The 24883-nt window shown below is 35.5% G+C and overlaps 1 protein-coding gene across 3 annotated transcripts in view; it reads right to left on the bottom strand.

Moving 5' to 3' along the window:
* VPS13A (vacuolar protein sorting 13 homolog A) overlaps positions 1-24883 on the bottom strand; it is a 260584-nt gene that overhangs the window by 177980 nt on the left and 57721 nt on the right. For all 3 annotated transcript variants that reach the window (XM_047102413.1, XM_047102419.1, XM_047102427.1), the window contains exons 18-23: positions 22273-22462; positions 22073-22187; positions 18128-18264; positions 16086-16218; positions 13167-13284; positions 432-570 (exon numbers count right to left, since the gene is read on the bottom strand). In XM_047102413.1, the coding sequence (XP_046958369.1) occupies positions 432-570; positions 13167-13284; positions 16086-16218; positions 18128-18264; positions 22073-22187; positions 22273-22462 (832 nt within the window). The remainder of the gene's footprint in view (positions 1-431; positions 571-13166; positions 13285-16085; positions 16219-18127; positions 18265-22072; positions 22188-22272; positions 22463-24883) is intronic.

Raw genomic sequence — 24883 nt, 5'->3', positions numbered from 1 at the left:
AGGCAGACTTACCATGTAACTCTCTTTACCACATGCGCCTTTTACTCTTTCATCATTTTCTCTTTTAAGATATAATTTTTTTTTAACTTTTTTTTTAAATGTTTGTTTATTTTTGAGACAGAGAGAGACACAGCATGAGCAGGGAAGGGGCAGACAGAGAGGGAGACACAGAATGTGAAGCAGGCTCCAGGCTCTGAGCTGTCAGCACAGAGCCCGACGCAGGGCTCGAACTCATGAACTGTGAGATCATGACCTGCGCCGAAGTCGGACGCTTAACCGAATGAGCCACCCAGGCGCCCCTTAAGATATAATTCTTAAAGGCTATTCAAAATGAATTAAATTGTTTTACCCAAAAAATTCTGTGACTCTTACAAATACTTTTTGTTGAGTTATTTTAATTTGTACTTTTATCAATTTTGCAAAAACATTACCTGAAATGGTTTGACAGGGGCATATGTTTCAGTTGCAGGTGTGGGTTTCGGAATGCTTTCGATCAATTCCAAAATCCCTTGCAGTTTTTTATCTGAGATTCGTAAAGAAATCAGTGGTAACTTTCCAAATATCTTGAATCTGTTTCAAAAAAACAGTAATCATTATAAGGCAAACTTCATTCTGATTTAAGTGCACTAAAAAGACAAATGTTCCCCTTGAAATATGCAAAAGTAATAAAATGCAATTTTAAGCTCTAAAAATTACCCACACAGTCCATATGACATATTATTCCCTAACCTCCACCCAAATTTGTTTTGCCTCACTGACCAGTCTCACTAGGTAAACTAACTTCAATATTTTGCAGCCGCTTATTTTCTTTTTTTTTTTTTTTTTAAATAATTTACATTCCTTTTTTTTTTTTTTTTCCAACGTTTATTTATTTTTGGGACAGAGAGAGACAGAGCATGAACGGGGGAGGGGCAGAGAGAGAGGGAGACACAGAATCGGAAACAGGCTCCAGGCTCTGAGCCATCAGCCCAGAGCCCGACGCGGGGCTCGAACTCACAGACCGCAAGATCGTGACCTGGCTGAAGTCGGACGCTTAACCGACTGCGCCACCCAGGCGCCCCATGCAGCCGCTTATTTTCTAATGTTATTATGTTTATTATCCCTCTACTATTTGCCAAGGTCAGTTCACAATTACTAATTATTAATTATTTATTACATTACAGACACTAAGGAAAGCACTGAAATACATTATCATACATACTCACCATCTATATGGTAGACAACCTATTTTTGCTCTCTGCTACTTGTAAGTTCCCATATGCACAAAGTTCCTATCAGGAAACTAATGCTTACCAAGTTCAAGTAACTACTAAAAGAGATTATGTACCTAAAATCATGTTTAAAAGTCAGATGTGACTGAAGAAAAGTTACATGATCATAGTAAGTAGATGCATATGACAAAATCCAACACCTATCCATGATAAAAACTTACAGTGAACTAGATGAAAGGAGAGCTTCCTCAACTTGATAAAAAAGATCTTCAAAAAAATCTACAGCTATCATCATATTTAATGGTAAGAAACTCCAAGTTTTCCCCACTAAGATTAGGTACAAAGCAAAGATGTCTCTCTGATCACTCCTTTCAATACTGTACTAGAAGTCTTTACCATGCAGTAAGACAACAAAATAAAAAGTATACAGATTGTGTTCACAGATGACATGATCATCTATACAGAAAATCTAAAAAGACTCCTACAGAACTAAAAAGCCCTTATAACATGGTTGCAAAATACAAGGTTGGTATGCAGCAATCAATTGCTTTCCTACATACCAACAATGGACAAGTGGAATTTAAAAATTAAAAACAGGATCGTTTATATTAGCACCCAAAAAAGTAATACTTGGGTATAAATCTAACAAAATATATACAAGATCTATATTGGGGAAATTGTAAAACTTTGATGAGTGAAATCAGAAAAGAAATGAAGAAATAAAAAGATATTCCAGTTTACTTATGGATATTAAAACTCAGGGCACCTGAGTGGTTCAGTCAGTCAAGCATCCGACTTCAGCTCAAGTCATGATCTCACCCATCATGGGTTTGGGCCCCACACATAAGGCTCTATGCTAACAGCTCAGAGCCTGGAGCCCGTTTTGGATTCTGTCTGTCTGTCCATCTCTCTCTCTCTCTCTCTCTCTCTCTCCCTCTCCCCTGCTCATGCTCTCTCTCTCTCTCAAAAACAAACATTAAAGAATTTTTTTTTAACTCAGTATTGTCAAGATGTTAGTTCTTCCCAAACTGATCTATGGATTCAATGCAATTAACATCAATATCCCAGCAAACTATTTAACAAATAGACAAAATGACTCTAAGGAGAGGTAAAGGATCCAGAATAGTAAACATAATACTGAAGGAGAAGAACAAGGATGGAGGACTGACACTCCCAGACTTCAAGATTTACTATAAAGGTACAGTAAGACACTGATATTAGCAAAAGAAAAGACAAACAGATCACTGGAAGAGAATACAGAGCCTAGAAGTAGACTTCTATAAATAAAGTCCACCGATCTTTGACAAAGAAGGCAATATAATGAAGCAAAGATATACTCTTCAAAAAATATAACAGAGATAACTAGAAAAATGTGCTAAGGATGATGTCCAAGAGATTACTGTCTACTTTTTCTTTTAGGATTTTTACGGTTTTAGGTCTCATAATTGAGTCTAACTCACTTGGAGCTTATTGTTGGGTATGGTATAAGAAAGTGGTTCAATTTCATTCTTTTACATGTAGGTGTTCAGTTTCCTCAGCATATTTTTTGAAGTGACTGTCCTTTCCTCATTTTATATTCTTGCTTCCTTTGTTATGGAGTAATTGACCATATAAGTATGGGTTTATTCCTGGGCACTCTATTCTGTTCCCTTGATCTATGTGTCTATTTCTGTGCCAGTACCATAGTGTTTTGATTATAGCTTTGAAGTATATCTTGAAACCTGAGACTATGATACCTCCAGCTTTCTTCTTCTTTTTCAGACTGCTTTGGCTATTCAGGGTCTTTTGTGGTTCCTTACAAATTGTATGATTATTTGTTCTAGTTCAGTGAAAAATGCCACTGATATTTTGTTAGGGATTGCTCTGAATCTGTAATTTGTTTTGTTGTATAGACATTTAATGATAGCAATTCTTCCAATCCATGAGCATGGAATTCTTTCTACGTCTTGGTATCCTCATTTTCTTTCATCAATGATTACAGTTCTCAGAGTACAGGTCTTTCACTTCTTTGGTTATGGTTATTCTTAGGTATTTTATTCTTTTTGGTGCAACTGTGAATGAGATTGTTTTAATTTTTCTTTCTGCACTTTATTATTAGCATGTCAAAAGGCAACAGATTCCTATGTATTCATTTTATACCTACAAATTTACTGAATTCATTTACTCTAGTAAATTTTTTGGTGGAATCTTTAGGGTTTTGTGCATAGTATCATGTGACTTGCAAATAGGGGTCACAGAAAAACTGATAGGAGATACCGAGATGTTTTATATACCTCTTACATGTACCCATGCCTTGCCTCCTTCATTAACAACATTCCCAACCAAAATGGTGTATGTTTGTTGAAACTAATGAAACTACACTGACAAATCAGAGTCACCAAAGTCCACAGTTTACATTACTCTTCACTCTTGGTGCTGTACATTCTGTGGGTTTGGTCAAATACATAATGACATGTATCAATCATATCATTTAGAGTATATCATCTAGAGTATTTTCACTGCCCTAAAATCCTTTGTCCTTCAACTATTCATCCCTCCCCTGTCAGCTTCAAGTCCCAGCAAGCGCTTTTCTTTTCACCGTGTCCCTATTTTTGCCTTTTCCACAATGCCATCTAGTTAAAACTACACATTATGTAGCCCTTTCAGATTGGCATCTTTCACTTTGTAATATGCATTTAAGGTTCCTCCATGTCTTTTCACAACTTGATAGCTTATTTCCTTTTAGCACTGAACAATATTTCAGTGTTTCATATGGCACAGTTTATCTCTAACCTACTAAGTGACATCTTGGTTGCTTATAAGTTTGGGCTATAAAATTGAAATATAAAATTTAAGTGTATAAACTTTATGTAAAATTATGAATAAAGTTGCTACAAACATCTGTGTGCAGGTTTTTGTGGGGATGTTAAGTTTCAACTCCTTGAAACCTAAAACCTTAAAATCCTAAAAGACAAAATAGACCATAATCTCTTGGACATCAGCCTTAGCAACATTTTTCTAGACATTTCTCCTCAAGCAAGTGAAATAAAAGCATAACTAAACTACTGGGACTACATCAAAATAAAAAGCTTCTGCACAGCAAAGGAAACCATCAACAAAATGGAAAGACAACCTACTGAACGGGAGAAGATATTTACAAATAATATATCCAATAAAAGGTTAATATCCAAAAGCTATAAAGAATTTCTACAACTTAAAACCAAAAAACCCAAAAAAATCTGATTTAAAAAATGGGCACAGGACCCGAATATTTTTCCAGTGAAGACATACAGATGGCCAACAGACATATAAAAATATGCTCATCACTAATCATGAGGGAAATGCAAACCAAAACCACAATATCACCTGACACCTGCCAGAACAACTAGCATAAAAAAGACAAATAACAAGTGTTGCTGAGGATCTGGAGAAAAAGAAATTTTCATGCAACGTTGGCAGGAATGTAAACTTAGACAGCCATTATGGAAAACAGTATGAAGTTTCCTCAAAAAATTAAAAACAGAAACACAGTAGTTCTACTGGTGGTTATTTACCCAAAGAGAATGATAACACTAATTTGAAAAAAATACATCCACCTTTATGTTTATTGTGGTATTATTTATAATAGCCGATAGAAGCATCCGAAAGGTCCATCAATAGATAAATGGATAAAGAAGATATTTATACAATGGACTATTACTCCACCATAGAAAAAAGAATGAGATCTTGCCATTTGCAACATGGGAGGACTAAGGGCATAACACTAAGTGAAATAAGTCAAAGATAAATACCATACAATTTCAGTTACACGTAGAATCTAAAAAACAAAAAAACAGACACACAAATACAGACAATAAAGTGATGGTTGCCAGGGGGAGAGGGTTAGGGATGGGTAAAATGGGTGAAGGGGAGCGGGATGTATAGGCTTCCGGTTCTGGAATGACTAAGTCATGGGGATAAAAGGTATAGCACAAGGAATATAGTCAAATGGTATCGTAATACTCTTGTATGGTGACAGAAAGTAGCTATACTTCTGGTGAGCATAGCACATTTAGAGTTGTCAAATCGCTATGCTGTACACCTGAAACTAATGTAACCTTGTGTGTCAACGGCAACAATTTTTTCCGTGACTCTAAAACCGTTCTAAATAAAGTCTCTAAAATAATAATAGTTTAAAATGAGACGTATCAGGGGCGCCTGGGTGGCTCAGTCAGCTGAGTGTCCGACTTCGGCTCAGGTCATGATCTCACAGTTCATGAGCTCGAGCCCCACGTCGGACTCTGTGCTGACACCTCGGAGCCTGGAGCCTGCTTTGGATTCTGTGTCTCCCTCTCTCTCTGCCCCTCCCCCACTCATGCTCGGTCTCTCTCTCAAAAATAAACATTTAAAAAAAATTAAAAAAATAAAATGAGACTTATCAAAACGAGAATAAGTTTTTATTCACCATTTTTATCCCTCTATCTTTTCTAAAACTTAACTTTTTCAATTCATATGCATGGCTGCTAAGGTTATCAGTTTAAAAACATATCTGCATTTCCTGAGAAAATTAGAAGCTTTCTTTTACTTTAATAGCTGAAATATTTGTAATTAGTTCCATATATCCTAGTTTAACTTAGGTAACCATTATAAATCTGTCTCATTATTATAACTCAACTTTTCAACTTCTTTATATATACCAGGTGTACAAGCTGAAAATGCGGGCACCAAAATACTATGTACTAAATAGTAGAGGACTTCCTTTTTATTTGCCTTAAATGTTTTAAGATCAAATTTCAAAGGATGCTGCCTAATACTTTTACAGTTCCAGGGTTTTATCATATTCACTTCAGACTGCTCCAGCTTACTAAATTAAAATCAAATGCTTCTCAGATTTGTTCTTTCTAAATCATTTAGTTTCCGCCTCTTATTATTGTAGCTGTCCTTCTCTGATCCTAACCTATAGCAATTTTAGTATCATTAGAATACTCATTCAAATGACCTTCCCAGTATCTTTTCCCTTGTACTGGTCATGTTTGACTACAATGCGCTGGACTGGAAACTGGTAAAAGATGGCCAGGGGTTAACTCAGCCTGCTGCTTATTTTGATAAATTAAGTATTACTGACTGGAACACACCCGTGCCCGTTCATTACGTATGGTTTACGGCGGTGTTCACCCTAAAACAGCAGAGGTGAATAGTTATGACTAACAATATGGAATTCAAGCCTAAAATATTTACTATCTGTGCCTTTACAGAAACAATTTGCAACTGTTACATGCGACTGATCTCTCATGATCTTGCATTTCCTTTATCTTTTTTTAAGTTTATTTATTTTTAGGAGAGACAACGCATGTGCCCGCATGAGTGGGAGGAGGGGCAGAGAGAGAGAAGGGGAGAGAGAATCCCAAGCAGGATCCAGCGAGCATGGAGCCCAACATGGGGCTCGATCTCATGAACCCTGAGATTGTGACCTGAGCCAAAACTGAGTCTAAAACTTAACCGACTGAGCTACTCAGGTGCCCCAGATATAGGTTTTAATTGGTTATTTCGATTGTTTCTATGCTCTACATATTCCCTGCATTACAGGACATTAATTCTTCCTGATCATACACTGATTGAGCAACCCAACGCAAGTTCCTCAGCATAATATCAACTTCTTTTTCCTGGTACTCCCTAAATTTCTAGATTCAACCATACTTTAAAAAAAAATATTTCAACTAAGCTAAAAAGGAATCAATTCAAACTCATGTTTACAACAGAAAATCACACACATCTTTGTTTTTTACCACATACTGACAAACTTTACAAGAAATATTAAACAATAAATAGGCTGTGGGACATCTGGGGAAGAACTAGAGAACCTAAGCCTCGTATCTAATATCAGACTACACCTAGTGTTGGATTAGAAAAATCCACAATGTATAGAATGGCTTTTGTTCCTTCTTTCTTAAGCCAATTATTGACATCCCTCTGCCTTAAGACTCTCAGACTGTAGTTTGATTTCCTAGCAGAAGTCAAAGAGAACAAGATTCAGAACGCTACACAATGTTTGCTAGTAGACAGAGTCATTATATTTTAAAAAGCAACAAAGAAGAGTATGGGTCTCTCTTTCACACGACAGGAGCAGGTAAGTAATAGCAGTGACGTCCACAGCAGTAGGAAAAAGCCAGGCTATCACTACTTACCTCTTTCCCCCTATACTTCCTTTCAGACACAAAGCCTGGGCACTACTTTAAGAGCATTCTCTTGTTGCCTCCCTTGTAACAATTCCCCTGGGACTGTTTGGTAGGCGTTAGATGTGTCTTTAGTTAAATTATATAATAGATTATCCGCCTGAGGTTTGCAAGGAAGAGGAAAAAGTACTGGCGGAAAGACAGTTTCAGGACTGGTTACAGTCTAAAACTATTGAGGACTAAATCAGCTAACCAGTCCAGTCGAGTTCAACAGACTTCTCTACTTAGGATCCTGGGCCCAAAGTTTCAGCTAACAGTAAAATATAAAGATCTCATTAAAGATCAAGGTATTTATATGATAAATGTAAAATCAAGTATCACTTATAATCTGATTACAACTCCACTCTTTATTTTCTATGGGATTTAAGACAAATGCATAAAAATAATTATAAATCTACGTTAATAAGTACACAATATATAAAGACGTAATATGCGACATCAGTAACATAAAATGGGAGGAGTAGAGCAGTGAACAAGTAGAGTTTTTGTATACAATCGAAGTTAAGTTGGTATCAATTTTAAATGGATTGTTATAACCTTGTGATGCTATATGTAATCTCCATAATAACAAATAATAAAATATCTATACAATATGCACACATGGAAAACAGAAGGGAATCAAACCATGTCACAACAAAAAAGTCAACTAAATGAAAATGAAGTCAGTAAGAAAGGAAATAAGCAACAAAAAAGTTGTAGAATATATGGGAAGCAAATCTCAAAATGACAAAGTCCTTCCCCATCAATATTTACTTTAAATGTACATGGTTTAAGCTTCTCAATCCAAGATCTAAATTTAAAGAATGGATTTAAAAAATGGGATCCAACTGTCTGCCAGAGACTCAGTTTAGATCCAAGAGCACCACTAGTTTAAAAGTGAAAGAACAGAAAAAATATCCCATGTAAATAATAAATATAAGAAATCAGAAACCCCAAAACCCTAAATTGTGAAGAAATACAAAACCTAAAGAGATCTATGACTAGTATGGAGATTGAATCAATCAGTAATCAAAACTCTCCCAATAATGAAATGTCCATGATCAGATGATTTCACTAGTGAATTCTAGCTAACACTTAAAAGAATTAATACAAATTTTTCTCAAACTCTTCCAAAAATTAAAGAGAAAGGAACATTTCCAAGCTCATTTTTAGGCCAGCCTTTTTCTGATACCAAATCCAGACAAAGACACAGTAAAACTATAGACCAATATCCCTTATGACCACTGATGCAAAAATCCTCAACAAAATTCTAGCAAACAAAACTCAACAGTACATTAAGAGGATTATACAGCATGACTCAGGTTTTATTTCTAGGAGGCGTGGATGGTTCAACATACGAAAATATATCATTGTAATACACCACATTAATAAAATAAAGGAAAAAATAAAAAAAGTATTTGAAAAAATTCCACACACTTCCATGATACAAACATCAAACAAATAAGGAATAGAAGAAAAAGAGGAAAAACTACTTCAATATAATAAAGGTCGTATATGAAAAAACTCATAGGTAACATACTCAGTGGTAAAAGACCAAAAGCTTTTCCTCTTTGCTCAGGATAAAGGATGTCCACTTAAATCACTTCTTCTCAACACAGTACTGGAAATTCTAGCCAGAGTAATTAGTCAAGACAAAGAAATAAAAAGCACCCAAATTGAAAACAAAGAGTAAAACCGCCTTTGTTCAAAAATGAACATGTAGGGGCGTCTGGGTGGCTCAGTCAGTTGAGCATCCAACTTCGGCTCAGGTCATGATCTTGCAGTCTGTGAGTTCAAGCCCCGTGTCAGGCTCTGTGCTGACAGCTCAGAGCCTGCTTCGGATTCTGTGTCTCCCTCTCTCTCTGCCCCTCCCCCACTCGTGCTCTGTCTCTGTCAAAAATAAACATTAAAAAAAATTATAAAAACGAACATGTAGAAAATCCTAATAGTTACATGCATGCACACACAAAGTTAGAAATAAACGAATTCAGCAAAGTTGCAGAATATTAAAATCAACTCAGAAAAATCAATTGCTATAGAGTAACAATAAATATAATCCAAAAAAGATATTAAGAAAATTCCATTTAGAACACCATCAAAAAAGAATAAACAACCAAGGAAGAAAAAGACAAACACTGACAACTACCAAAATGCTGCTGAAAGAAATTATAGAAGACACAAAGAAATGGAAGGACATCTCATGTTCATGGACTTGAAGATTTAATATCTTAAGATGTCATTACTCAAAGCAGTTACACATTCAATGCAATCCATATCAAAATCAAAATGACATCTTTTATAACAACAGAAAATCCACCCTATAATTCATATGGAATCTCAAAGGAGCCTAAATAGCCAAAATAATCTAGAAAATGAACAAAGCTGGATGATTCATACTCCTGATTTCAAAACTTACCACAAAGCTAACAGTAATCACAACAGTGTGGCTCTGGCATAAAGACAGAAATACAAAGGAAATAGAATGGAAAGCCCAGAAATAAATCCTCATATATATCATCAAATGGTTATTTTTCTTTTTTAATTTTTTTAACGTGTATTTAGTTTTGAGAGAGAGAGAGTGCGCGCGAGCATGCGCGAGCAGGGAAGGCACAAAGAAACAGGGAGACACAGAATCCGAAGCAGGCTGCAGGCTCTGAGCTGTCAGCAAAGAGCCTGACGTGGAGCTCAAACTCACAAACTGTTAAGATCATGACCTGAGCCAAAGTCAGAGGCCTAACTGACTGAGCCACTCAGGCACCCCTCAAATGTTTTTCAACAAAGACTATTCAATGGAAAAAGATCAGTCTTTTCAATAAATGGTACTGGGCAAATCAGATATGCAAAAGAAAGAAGCTGGGTCTATACTTTATACCATAGCTAAAAAACTCCAAGTGCATCAAAGACCTACATATGAAAGCTTCAAGTATAAAATATTTATAGAAAATATACAGAAGTTTCACGATGTTGAATTTCACACTAATTTCTTGGACATAACACCAAAAGCACAGGCAACAGATAAATGGGACCTTATCGAGTCAGTACTACCCGAAGCAATCCACATATTCAGTGCAATCCCTATCAAGGTAACACCAGCATTCTTCACAGAACTTAAAAAAAAAAAACCCTAAGACTTATATGGAACCAGAAAAGACCCTGAATAACCAAAGCAATCCTGAAAAAGAAAACCAAAGCTGGAGGCATCATTAATTCCGGACTTCAAGCTTTATTACAAAGCAGTAGTCATCGAGACAGTACAATACTGACATAAGAACAGACACACAGGTCATTGGAAAAGAAGAGAGAACCCAGCAATGCACCCAAAGACATATGGCCAACTAATCTTTGACAAAGCAGGAAAGAATATCCAATAGAAAAAAGATAGTCTCATCAGCAAATGGTGTTGGGAAAAGCGAACAGTGACATAGAGAAGAATGAACCTGGACCACTTTCTTACACCATACACAAAAATAAACTCAAAATGCATGAAAGACCTAAATGTAAGACAGGAAGCCCTCAAAATCCTAGAGGAGAAAACAGGCAACAACCTTTTTACCTCAGCCACAGCAACTTCTTACTTGCCATGTCTCCAGAGGCAAAGGGAAACAAAAGCAAAAATGAACTATTGGGACCTCATCAAGATAAAAAGTTTCTGCAGGACGAAGGAAACAATCAGCAAAACTAAAAGGCAATGAACAGAATGGGAGAAGTTATTTGCAAATGACACATCAGATAAGGGATTAGTATCTAAGACCTATTAAGAACTTACAAACTCGACACCCAAAAAACAAGTAATCCAGTGAAGAAATGGGTAAAAGACATCAATAGACACTTTTCCAAAGAAGACATCCAGATGGCTAACCAACACATGAAAAAATGCTCAACATCACTCATCATCAGGGAAATACAAATCAAAACCACAATGAGATCCCACCTCACACCTGTCAGAATGGGTGAAATTAACAACTCAGGAAACAATAGATGCTGGAGAGGATGCGAGAAAGAGTAACCTCTTTGCACTGCTGGTGGGAATGCAAACTGGCACAGCCACTCTGGAAAATGGTATGGAGGTTTCTCACAAAATTTTGAAAAAAACAGAATTACCCTACGACCCAGCAACTGCCCTAGTAGGTATTTACCCAAAGGATACAGGAGTACTGATTCAAAGGGGCACACGCACCTCAACGTTTATAGCAGTGCTTTCAACAACAGCCAAAGTATGGAAAGAGCCCAAATGTCCACTGACTGATGAATGGATAAAGATGTGGTATACATACACAATGGAGTATTACTTGGCAATCAAAAAGAATGAAATCTTACCATTTGCAACAACATGGATGGAACTAGAGTGTATTATGCTAAGCAAAATAAGTCAGTCAAGAGAAAGACAAATAAATGATTTCACTCATATGTGGAATTTAAGATACAAAACAGATGAACACAGGGGAAGGGATGCAAAAATAATATAAAAACAGCGAGGGAGATAAATCATAAGACTTTAAATACAAAAAATAAACTGAAAGTTGCTGGTAGGGTGTTGAGTGTTGGGGGGGGGAGTGATAAAAGGGTGAGGGGCATTAAGGAGGACACTTGTTAGGATTAGCATTGGGTGTTATATGTAAGTGATAAATCACTGAATTCTATTCCTGAAATCATTATTACAATATATGTTAACTTGGATTTAAATTTAGAAAAAAATTGGACTTTATATTTACAACTTTTGAGCAAAGGACACTCTTAAAAGAGTGATACGTAAGGCAAGCCAATCCACAAAACAAAAGAAAATATCTGCAAATCATCTCTCCAGTAAGGAGTTAGTATACAGAATGCATTTAAAAAACAAAACAAAACAAATCCCAATTATAGATGGGCAAAGGACTTGAATAAACATTTCTCCAATGAAATGTATAAACTGCCAAGAAATACCTGAAAATTACCTAATCAGTAATGATTAGAGAAATGCAACTCAAAACTATAATTTGATACTACTTCATACCTACTACAGAGGACAATTTTTAAAATAAGAAAAGTGCTGAAGAGGTGGGGAAATTGGAATCCTTGTGTACTGCTGGTGGAAAGATAAAATGGTATAGCTGCTATGGAAAACATAGGCCAGTTCCTCAAAAAATTAAAAACAGAATTATCATATGATCCAGCAATTCTACTTGTGGATATATACACAAAAAAAAATTACAGCAAGGACTTAAATAGTTCTCTATCAATCTTCACAGCATTGTGAATGTAACAGTATTGTTACCAGAGCCCAACTTCATTACAATGACCCAAATGTCCATTGACAGACGAACCAATAAATGTGATATGTATACATGCACAACAGAGTATTTTTCAGCCTTAAATGAAATTCTGACATATGCTACAACATGGATCACCCTTGAAGACGCTATGCTATGTGCAATAACTCAGACACAAAAGGGCAACTACTGCATGATTCCATTTATATAAGTTACCCAGAGTAACCAATTTATCGAGACGTAACATATAATGGTGATTGCCATGGGCTGGGGTATGGCGGAATGGGGCATTATTGTTTGACAAGTACTGAATTGCAGTGTGGGAAAATGACAAAGTTCTGGAGATGGATGGTGATGGTGGTCACCCAACAATGTGAATGTACTTAATGCCACTGAATTATACACTTAGAAAAGGTAAAATTTATGTTAATGTACATTTTACCACCAAAAAAAACCAACAACAATGAAATATGGTATCTCCTTAGCTAAGGAATTTCTAAGAAAATCTACAATCACATAAAACAGACAATACATACTTGGGCATCCTTATATCCATAAAAACCATGGCCTTAGCAAGTTCCACATTGAAGTGCATAGGTATCAAAATATGTTGTGTAGATACATTAAGTTTTCGAGCTTCTTTCCAATTATCACCTAATTGTGGAAAACAGTACATGTTTATTTAGCACATGTATAATTTGAAAAACACATTAAACCTAAAATTACTATGAATACTTTGTAGTCATACACTGCATGATATGGGAAATTCTTCCTATATCCAGACAATCTTAAAGCCACCTTCCCCAGTACATATAATCAACAGGTAAATTCTTTTCCCTTTCATCATTTTCCTTCTACTACTTCAAAGACTCTGTTTCAATATGAAGAAAATACTTACTAAAAACCAACAATATAGTTAGGGGCACCTAGATGGCTCAGTTGGTTGACTCTGTGACTCTTGATTTTTGGTCAGGTCATGATCCTAGGGTCATAGGATCGAGCCCTGCATCAGGTTCCGTGCTTGGAGTCTGCTTGCGATTCATATTCCCTTCCCTCCCCCCCCTTTTCTCTCTCTCTCCTCCCCCTCCCTCCCTCCTTCCTTCTGCCCCTTTCCCAGCTTGCGTGCTCTAAAATTAAAAACAAAATACAAAAAAACCCAACAATATAGTTTAATCAAATCTGTGCATCCATTTACAGTTGCTACACCAACCAGACTACTTTACCCAAAAAAACAACATGGCTCTAAGGCAATAATGAAAAAGGCAGAGAAAAGCACAGCTCTTTTCTGTCAATAAAAGCTACCAGTTATTCAAGATTTGTTAAGAGCTATTCTAGGCAATGTTTTAATTTTCACTTAATTCTCACAATGATATTTAATCATCCCATTTTAAAAAACAGATTCACAGGAATTTATTAACTTACTTATGGTCAAAGGCTAGTGTGTGATAAAATCTGAAATTTACATCCACATCTCCTAACATGAAATGTATGTGACAATGCATCCTCATTTACGTTACCTCATTTGAACCTAATCATTCCTTAGGTCCAATCAAGTTCCCAGTCAAGGAAAAACAAGCCAATGAATGATTAGATGTAAAGAAAGGTGGTAAAATGAACTCTTACAATTTTTTAAATTCCAACAGTATTGAGATAAATATTTTCTTTACTTCTCAATTCACAGAAAATATTCAGAAGCATGTGATTCAGTATTTATCATGAAAGTTTATGACAATCACCTAAAGTAGCCCCAATGTCAAAAATATCTTGCTCAAAAAAGATTATTTAAGAAGAGTTAGTGCTTATCAAGAACAATTCCAAGGAATTCCAGTACTTTTCAGATAACAATGGAATACTTTAATTTTTTTTTTCAAAAAGCATGTCAATATTAAGTACGGTGCATGGACTTTAAAAATGACAAAAATGTAGCAAACATACCAAAATACTGTAATTTATTCCCTGAGAAAAATTTATGGATTTTCTATAAACAATTTATATTTGCCACCCACTACACTTCTGGGTTTCTTCTACACCAACTGGAATCTGACAAAAACAGAAATCAAGTTTATTATCTCAAAGCAGTTTTAGTTAAAAAAAAAAAAAAAATTAAAATGTACCAATACTATATAAATCAATACTTCTAATAACTACTATTTTGGGTTCTCATTGCTTCCTTTTTTATTAGTTAGCTCAGATAATTAAAATTTGACCATATACACACATATACAGATCTCTAGAACAGCCACCAATCCAATTCTGTTGAATTATCTAAATGTTTACTAACACCTAACACTCCATGGAATCATCAACAGTATGACCCTGTAGAAAGAGGGCTCAAATTAGTCTTGGATCTCTATCTACTTTAGTGGTTCTTTACAAGTGAATTTCTGGCTGCTGACTTTATCTTAAAACTAGATCTGGATCAGAGACTCCTGATTAGTACATCAGAGTGAATGGAGTAAAGGTATGCCTAGGATACCCTCCTCAGTCCTCCTAAGACCCTCCTCAGTCTCTATCTGGCTATTTAAGGCCTGGGTGGTCAGAGGCCCTAGATCGGTTGCCTCTGGCCTTGAGCAGCCTCTTGTGATTATTCTGTATAAAATAAATACTTTAAATATGTGCCAAGGTTTTCCAACCTGGTCCAAAGGATTTCTCCATCTCAGCACTACTGACATCTGGGCCAAATAAGTGTGTGTGTGTGGGGGGGGGGGTGCTTTCCTCTACACTGTATGATGTTTAGTAGTAGCATCCCTGTCCTCTTCTCACTAGATGCTAGTAGTGCACCTACTCATCAGCAGTGACCACCAAAACGTCTCCAGACTTTAATAATGTCTCTTGAGGGATAAAAACCAGGTACCTGAGATACTGGTCCTAGGCAATATCTACTATTACTTAAAAAAAAAATTTTTTTTAATGTTTATGTTTGAAAGAGAGAGACAGAATGTGAGCAGGTGAGGGGCAGAGAAACAGGGAGACACAGAATGTGAAGCAGGCTCCAGGCTCTGAGCTGTGAGCACAGAGCCTGACACGGGACTCAAACTCATGAGCTGTGAGATCATGACCTGAGCTGAAGTCAGCTTCCCAACTGACTGAGCCACCCAGGTGCCCCCTATGACCTTTTTAACCTTTTTTTAGATGTTTATTTATTTTGAGAGTGAGTGAGAGAGCAAGCAGGGGAGGGGCAGAGAGAGAGGAGAGAGAGAATTCCAAGCAGGCTCTGTGCTATCAGTACAGAGTCGGATGCAGGGCTTGAACTCACAAACCATGAGATCTTGACCCGAACGGAAATCAAGAGTGGGACATGCAACCGACTGAGCCACCCAGGCGCAACTACTATTACTTCTAATTCGAAAATATAAATGTTCTAATGTATTTGGGATGAAGGTCTTCAGAGAAACTGTCTAAAAACCTAATCATTGCAGCCAAATGAATCACTAAATAATCCATTATATACTTACCAACTGTGCTGTAAAGCAGCTGTATGCTTGTAAGCTGAACATCAAAGGAATCATAAGCTCTATGCATTATCTCTTCAAGCCTGGCCCCACCTTGTTTCATATCTGGTAACTCCAAACGACTTTTACTTGTCACCTTGAAGTTAATTTTAATAGTTTAGATGATGCAAAATACTTCAAAATTAAAATATAAATTTTTTATCTTTAAGACTATTACATAAAAATTTAATAAAAGATTTGTAAGTTGACATAAAAGGTTAATAGAAATGTCTTTATCTATGACATGTCTAACAAAAAGACCAGGTACAAAGTAAATTTTTACACATTAAGTTATATTTCTCAATTGCATATATTAACAGAAGGAAACCGAGCCAATCCTAGGGAATAAAACATTTAAAACTTTTTAAGATCTGACAAGAAGCCTTTTTATTAAAAACAAATTGAGACATGTGTAGCCTACAAAATGTTTCTATGGCATAATGACAGATATTTAGATACTTTTATAAGACGAAGAATCCAGAATTAAGTATTAGAATAACTGAACTGTAGTCCCAACTTGGCCATTTATATGACCCCAAAAAAGTTATATTCGTACCACCCCTTCTTAACGTACCATACACAATACGTTTTTCACTTAACCTTCTGAAAATCACTCTACTGCCATATATAAAGATCTTATACATTCATATGTATGTGTGTGTGTGTGTGTACTTACCTTAACGTTTTCACCTCTATTTTATACAGCTCATGTGCCACAGACTATCAAAACTGATTATCTCTGAAAGGTAGGTTAAGTAAATTGCCTAAGATCACAAAACTAGACACCTCACTCTTGATGTTATGCTCGTTCTACTATACCACACTACCCTTGAAACAATTCCATAACTAAAGTAAACTATAAATAATTAAGTGTATAAAGCTTATTATAAATATAAATCCAGTAAACATGTACATAATTAATAACTCAAGAGTAAAAACATAGAATAAAGGACAATATCAAGCAAAGGCATATATTTGTTGGGTAGCCAGAAAGCATGCCAATATCATCCATCCCTCATGAGTGTTTAAATTGTTACAGCTATTTAATCTACATTTAATGATCTACAGTAATGTGGTCTAAGAGAACTTTCTACAAGGATGGCATTATTATCTCTGTATTGACAGAATAAACACAAGTCACTTGTGACTATTTTAATTCTTGAATGTGACTCATATGACTAAAGAACTAATTTTTATGTTACTTAATTTTACTCATCATAAACAATCACATGTGGCCAATGGGTACCATAGAGAACCATGCAGATCTAGAAACACACACAAAATATTCTCTATTCAAAACTGCGGGAAAAAAATGTACATAGTTGGATGGAAAGGGAAATGACTTAGGTAAATGCAAGAAGAACATCTCTCAAATTAAGATTTAACAGAACTATTAAAACATCAATATCTAAAGTTATACATGCAAAAAGTTTCAGAAGGATAAAGATGTATTTGATTATTTCCAGAACTCCGTCCCATCTGATATATTTCAGTCAAGTAGCAAATTTAAATTGAAAAGGAAAGCACTACTGTCAAATTCTGTAAATATAATTTTTTTTAATTTTTTTAAATGTTTTATTATTTATTTTTGAGAGAGAGAGAGAGACAGAGTGTGAGCAGGGGAGGAGCAGAGAGAGTGGGAGAGACAGAATCTGAAGCAGCTCCAGGCTCTGATCTGTTGGCACAGAGCCCAACGTGGGGCTCGAACTCACCAACTATCTGAAGTTGGACACTTGACTAAGCCACCTAGACGCCCCTATAAATATAATTTTTAGGTTTACTCCTCACCTGCAGATTTCAAATGATAATTTTGCTATTAGAAATGTAGGGAAACTACCTAATTAAATAAATCTTCACATTATTTACTAGAAAGGAAGAATTTTCAAATCCTAGAAGCTACCTAATTTAATAATCAATATAGCAAATCAAACTGTTTTAAAACAAAATACATTTTAAACAGGGAAACACCTTAAATGTCATAATATAAAACAAGTATTACTATATACCTTTAGATGACCAAGATCCAAAATAAGTAAATTTGACGTAGGGCTAAAAATTCCATCCTGTGGGATAATAACGTATGAAGCCTTCAAATCAATTTTGAGATCAAGAACTTTCTGTGTTTCAATAATATATAGTAGACCTGCAGAAAATTTGAACAGAAAATAATGTGAAATTAGTATTAATTTTAAAAATACTTTGAGCAAAATATTTTTAATATAAAATAAAAATATTTGTTAGTCAATGTGTGTGTATACTCACTCCTGATTAAATATAAGTGAGTACAAAATTGGACTGATTCCTCAAATAAATGTATTTGACCCACAAACTCCATTTGAGTAAAACCGGGTACATACAGATTTTTTAAAATTATGTTCTATGAAACAATAAGCTTGGAACTGAAGTACAGAACTGACTCAAAGCACGGTTGTTAATTTTTCTCCCCCAAATGATCTGTATTCAAACACAGACAATGTGGTTTTACTGAGGTTTGTTTGCTGAGGCAGGTATGACAGTCTCAAGAAGCAGCCAGAAGGGACAATCTAGCATTCAAGATACTCCATCTCCTGTTAAGCATTTCTCTACCCTCATTTCCATTTCTGTTTTAAGACTTCCTCATCCAATATAATCTGTTTCATATATGCCTGATTCTACAAATCCAAGTCCCTAGATACTCCCTGCAAGCCTTACATGTCAAAAGAAAGGTTTCACTAAATGACCGTATTTGTCAGAACGACCACATTTGACAAGGGTAACTAACTACATACATGTGTGTGTTCTGTAAGCTGATCCCCCTACTTGACAAAAAAGGAAAAGAACTGAAAACCTTCACTCCTAAGAAAAAATGAAGAATACAAGAAACAAATCAGGTTATATAGGAAGAAGATAATAATAGAGGCTAATATAGAAAAAAAAAAATCAAAAATGGAAGGGGGGAATGAATGAAGAACCAAAATATATAAAGCTCTTAGCAGGTAAGTCTCTTTCCAAATTAGTAAATTTTAACTTTCTGGAAAAATATTAAAAGTAATTTACTGATTTTTTTAAAATTCAAGAACATAGTAGCACCCTACTTTTTCATACGATTAGCATTTATTCTACATAATAATTAATACTATTTGTGTACAGAAGGAAACAATTAGAAGAATAGACTTCAAATTGTAAAGTCTGTTACCTTTCGATGGTAATATACTGAAGACCTCCACTTTCTAAAATATTTCCATAACATCTGAAGTTTATACAGTGGATATTTACTATTTTGGTAATTCTTTCCTAAGTAAAAAAAGCTTAGGAAAACAAATCTTAGGAAAAAAATGTCTACAAATCTGAAGGAATATGGTAAATCTCCAACACAATGCATTCATATTTAACAATAACAAGTAATGGTTTCTACAATTAGGAAGAATCAATCAGAAAACAGGTCTGACCTTATGCTTATGAATTCTACTGAGTATGTATTATACTAATACACAGAATTTGAACTATAAATGGCATGTGAGATTTTAACAGTAGATGGGTAAATGCAAACCCTACAGCTTCTAGAATTAAGGTAATTAATTATCTGCAATCTAATATAAAACATACTCAGATGGAGAAAATCATGGGGAAAATGAGTAAAAACCAGAGAAGGCACTAATATGAAAAACATAATGCCCAGCTCTCTGTGAAAAAGAAGTGAATAATGTATTCAAAATGCAATCATAAAACTGAGAGGTAATGGAGCCTAACGATATGATGCTTAAACTAGTTAGACAGCTCTTGAAGGTCTCATCAAAACATGAAGTGAATTTTTTACTTTACTTGGCTAAAATATTTTCTCTTAGGAGAAAGAAAAAACAGGAGAATCATATTAGCACATCTCATTTTTACCAACAAAGATAAAGTGAATACAAAGGAAAGGGTGGGAGAAAAATGACAATTTCATGTTATATTTTGTGACAGGCAGAACTAAATGAATTCTGATTTCAATTAAAGATATAATCCAGACTTAACAAAAATGGGGTTCTAAAGCTAACACTTTGACATTAAAATTGGAAACCACTCAAGTGAGAATTTCACCCAAGAATTAAAATGTCAAAAATAGCTAAAAAGCAGTCTATGCAATAATCTGAGATTTTGAGAAGACACTGACAACAGGAAAGATACTACCAAAAACAAATATAAAACTTTTAAGAATTTATAGAAATGTCAGAAAGATTAAATGCCTGGTATATTTGGAGGGTGGGGAGAGAGAGGAGGAGTTCATTGTTTCAAAGGCAGTTTTTAGTTATAGTCAGAACAGAAGTAACATTATGGAAGCAAAAACAAAACCAGCCTTCTTTGAATTATGTAAAGAAAATATGTGATTGAAAAACCAAACAGCTCTGTTCCTGTGGTTTTTTTTAATCCATCTGGCTCTTCAAAGATTACACTGAACCTGGAAAAGCACGATATAGTAAGACAACTTAAAACTCTTAACCGGTAAGATTTTGACTTAAGGGACACTTGGTAAAGTCACATCCCAGCTGCTGACATTAATCAATATTAACACTTTCCTAGAAATCACTGACAACTACAGAGGTCTTAGAAGACTGAAATGAAAAAATGCCAGATTATTTTTTTAATGTTTGATTTTTTGACAGAGAGACAGAGAGAGTGCATGCAAGCAAGGGGAAGGGCAGAGAGAGGGAGAGAGAGAATCCCAAGGAGGCTCCGCAATGCTAGTGCAGAGCCTGATGCAGGGCTCGAACTCACAAACTTGAGATCATGACCGGAGTCAAAAATCAAGTTAGATGCTTAACTGACTACTAAGCCACCCAGGCGCTCTGCCCAGATTACTTTAGAAAGAAGAAAAATTTAATATCTTTTATTAATTGCTCAAGTGAATGTGGACCGTGAGAAAACTTTAAACACACAAATTAATGCAGGGCAAGTAAAAAGGAAAGCACTCATCATTGGAAGCTAATAAGTTTCATAAAATAGGCATTCTATATTAACTAAACTTTCTCTTTTCTAAGTTAAAAAAAAAACAACTTTTTAAACGTTTATTTGTTTTTGAGACAGACAGAGCATGAATGGGGTAGGGGCAGAGTCAGAGGGAGACACAGAATCCAAAGCAGGCTCCAGGCTCTGAGCTGTAAGCACAGAATCCGATGCAGGGCTTGAACTCACAAACCATGAGATCCTGACCTGAGGTGAAATACGCAGTCAGATGCTTAACCAACTGAGCCACCCAGGTGTCCCTAAAAATGTATTTTTTTAGGGGCGCCTGGGTGGCGCAGTCGGTTAAGCGTCCGACTTCAGCTAGGTCACGATCTCGCGGTCCGGGAGTTCGAGCCCCGCGTCAGGCTCTGGGCTGATGGCTCAGAGCCTGGAGCCTGTTTCCGATTCTGTGTCTCCTTCTCTCTCTGCCCCTCCCCCGTTCATGCTCTGTCTCTCTCTGTCCCAAAAAATAAATAAACGTTAAAAAAAAAAAATTTTTTAAATGTATTTTTTTAATATGTTTTAAAAATGGAATCTGTAGCTTAAAATCTTCCACAATGAAACCTCCAAGCCTATATGGTTTTACTGTTCAATTAGGCCAAATATTGAAGGAGGAAGTAACACCCAATCTTATAAAAACTCTCCGCAAGAATAAAACAAGAATTCTTATTTTCCGAGGCCAATATATTAATATCTGGAATTCCTTATCTGAAAGGAAAAAGACAGGTTTATTCCCTCATGAACAGAATTGCAAAAATCCTAACAAAATTTGCAATTAACTTGAGTGTGGTAATAAGTTTGACGTGAGTGTAAGAAATGATTGTTATATTTGATTTTAAATATAAAAGTACTAATTAGTTTAAACAAAACTGTTCTAATCCAGAAGCATAAACTTAAAGTACAGTTTATTAAAGTAAGTTAAACATGACTAAAAGTTTAGTATACAATATGCTGCTGCTGAATATAACAACATTAATACTGGCACTTACCTGTTGCTGTCTTGTCACGAAATTCTTCAAGTTTAATCAAAGTTGCTGAAGTGAGCTGTGCTAGATTTACCTCTTTTGGAGGTCTGAAAAATTCCACTATACTATTCACCGTTCTCTGTTAAAGTAAGTATCATTAACATTAGGCACAAACTCAAAGTAAACTGAAATGCATTAAAACTTAGGTATTTAAAAATGCTTACTGCATCATATATCATTTCTAAAGGTTCAGCTTCTATGATACACCTTTGAGCAGCAGTTTCATCTAACGGATTTATCTCAAATATAATTTGGAAGAGTGACGTAGCATCATCCAAGGAAGAAAGGAGGTGAGGTTTTGTTGAATTATCTGGTAAGCCAGTGACATGAAATGAATCAATTTTGGTTTCAAATCTACATGAATAAAGATAGGACAAAAATTAGCTGTCAGTGCAGTTTTAAGGTATTTCAGAAACTGAAAATTAAAATTAATGAAAACAATTTCAGTTAGGATTTCCTGCTACTCCATTCCATTCATATCATAGAAAATACACAACTATTCGATCTGAAATGACATAAATTAATTCACAAACAACTCTTCTCACATGTTGATTTCAACATAAAAAAGGCTATTTAAGGGTTAGGGGTTTAAAGTTCCCCATAAAAGGAGTTTGGAAGTTATCACTCAATACTAACAAGTAAAAAGGCTGACCAAAGTCTTCTCAGATATGTAAGAGAAGGGATGACACAACGCAAATCACTGTCCCCCAGACTGCAGAGACAGGTGAATACGGGGAGTCACAGAACACAGAACACAGACTCATGAAAGAAAACTACCCTGTACACCAGGGCCAAGGTTGGAAAACCTGAACTGTTTCATTCTCCTGAACTGCTGGAGATTCAGTGTGGACAATTCTGAGGTTAAAAACTCTAGGGGGACTCAGTCATAGGAGAGGGCCCAAAATATTTTAAGATACAACTCCAGGAATTAGACCAGGTTCCTGCATAAATACTGGAGAAAAATCCCCTTGTGCTTCAGGCAACAGAAGCAGAAAAGAAATCCAGAGCACTGTGTTCTCAAAAAGGCACGCCCTATCAAGCAACTAGTTCCCCAGAGCCTAACCTGATGAGGTATTATCAGAGCCAAATGACCCAGCGAAGGGAAATACCCAACTCGTCAGGTCTACTATTCCATATGCAACAAGGGAAATACCCAAGTCCAGCCAACTCTAGCTATCCTATCCCACCTAAGGCAGTAAGAAGGGAGGTACTGAGAAATATACATAAATATATATGTGTATATATTAGTGTTTATATGTATCTATTTACTGTATTTTTCACCCCGTACATCATGTCTATCAAGAAAAAATAATAATACTAAAAAGCAAAAAACACAATTTGAAGTGACAGTACAAGCATCAGAACCAGATAGGCAGGAATTCTAGAACTATTCAAAAACAATTAAGAAGCACCTGAGTGGCTCAGTCAGTTGAGGATCCAGCTCTTGATTTCAGCTCAGGACGTGAGCTCACCACCATGATCTCATGGTGCTGAGAGCCTGCTGGGTGTGAAGGCTGCTTGGGATTCTATCTCCCCCTCTGCCCCTCTACCCAGTTCACATGCATGTATGCACTCTCTCTCTCTAAAATAAAAATAAATAGGGGCAGCTGGGTGGCTCAGTTGGTTAATCCGACTCCGGCTCAGGTCATGATCTCTCAGTTTGTGAGTTGGAGACACATGTCAGGCTCTGTGCTGACAGCTCAGAGCCTGGAGCCTGCTTCAGGTCTGTGTCTCCCTCTCTTTCTGCCCCTTCCCTGCTCACGGACTGTCTCTCTCAGTCTCTCAATAATAAATAAATATTTTAAAAAAAATTTTAATAAGAATTAAAACAATTATGTTAAGGGGTCTAATGAATAAAGCAGACAGCATGCAAGAACAGATGAGCAATATAAGCAGAGAGATGGAAAGCCTGAGAAAGAACCTAAAATAAATATGAAAGATCAGTAACACTGTAACAAGAATGTCTTTAAATGGGCTTACCAGGAGACTAGAAACAGCTGATGAAATTAATCCCTGAACTAGAGAATGCATCAGTAGAACCATAAAAACACAGATATCAGAGAATAAAGACTAAAATAAAACAGTAACCAAGCACTATGCGACAACAAAAGATGTACCATATGCACAAGAATACCAGAAGGAAAAGAAAAAGGTACAGAATACATATTTTAAAAAGAATGATGATTTCTACAAATTAATGTCAAACATTAAACCGTGGATCCAGAAATCTCAGAGAAAAGCAGAATAAATGCAAAAGAGAAAAAACTACCCCTACACGTTTTCACACTACAAAAAAAATCAAATATAAAGAAAAGACCCTGAAAGAAATAAAAGAAAAAAAAATACCTTACATATAGAGGAGCAAAGGTAAGAATTACATCTGCTTTGTTAGAAACCATAGAAGCAAAAAAAGTATAGTGAAAATTTTAAAGTGTTAAGAGAAAAAAAACACTTAGAATTCTGTACCCTATAAAATCCTCCTTCAAAAGTGAAGAGAAAATAAAAACTTTCTAAGACAAACAGAAATTGAAGGAAATTGTTGCAACTAGACTTGCCTTTTGAGAAATATTTAGAAGCTATATAGGAAGAAAGAAAAAATGTAAGTTAGAAACTCAGATCTACATAAAGAACTCAAGATTACAGAAGAAGGAAAAAGTAAAGGTAAAATAAAAACCTTTATTTTACTTATTTTATTGATCTAACAAATTAATATGTTCCAAATCACAGTAATAAGTTGGTTATGTATGCTTACATGTATTTTATGTGTGTATATAC

The sequence above is a fragment of the Lynx rufus genome, unplaced genomic scaffold (assembly GCF_022079265.1).
Source record: "Lynx rufus isolate CCGP_SWC_20201006 ecotype Redwood Valley unplaced genomic scaffold, mLynRuf1.p SCAF_10, whole genome shotgun sequence".
Lineage (NCBI taxonomy): Eukaryota > Metazoa > Chordata > Mammalia > Carnivora > Felidae > Lynx > Lynx rufus.
The sequence above is the reverse complement of the archived record's forward strand: the minus strand, read 5'-3'. Positions and strand labels throughout refer to the sequence as shown.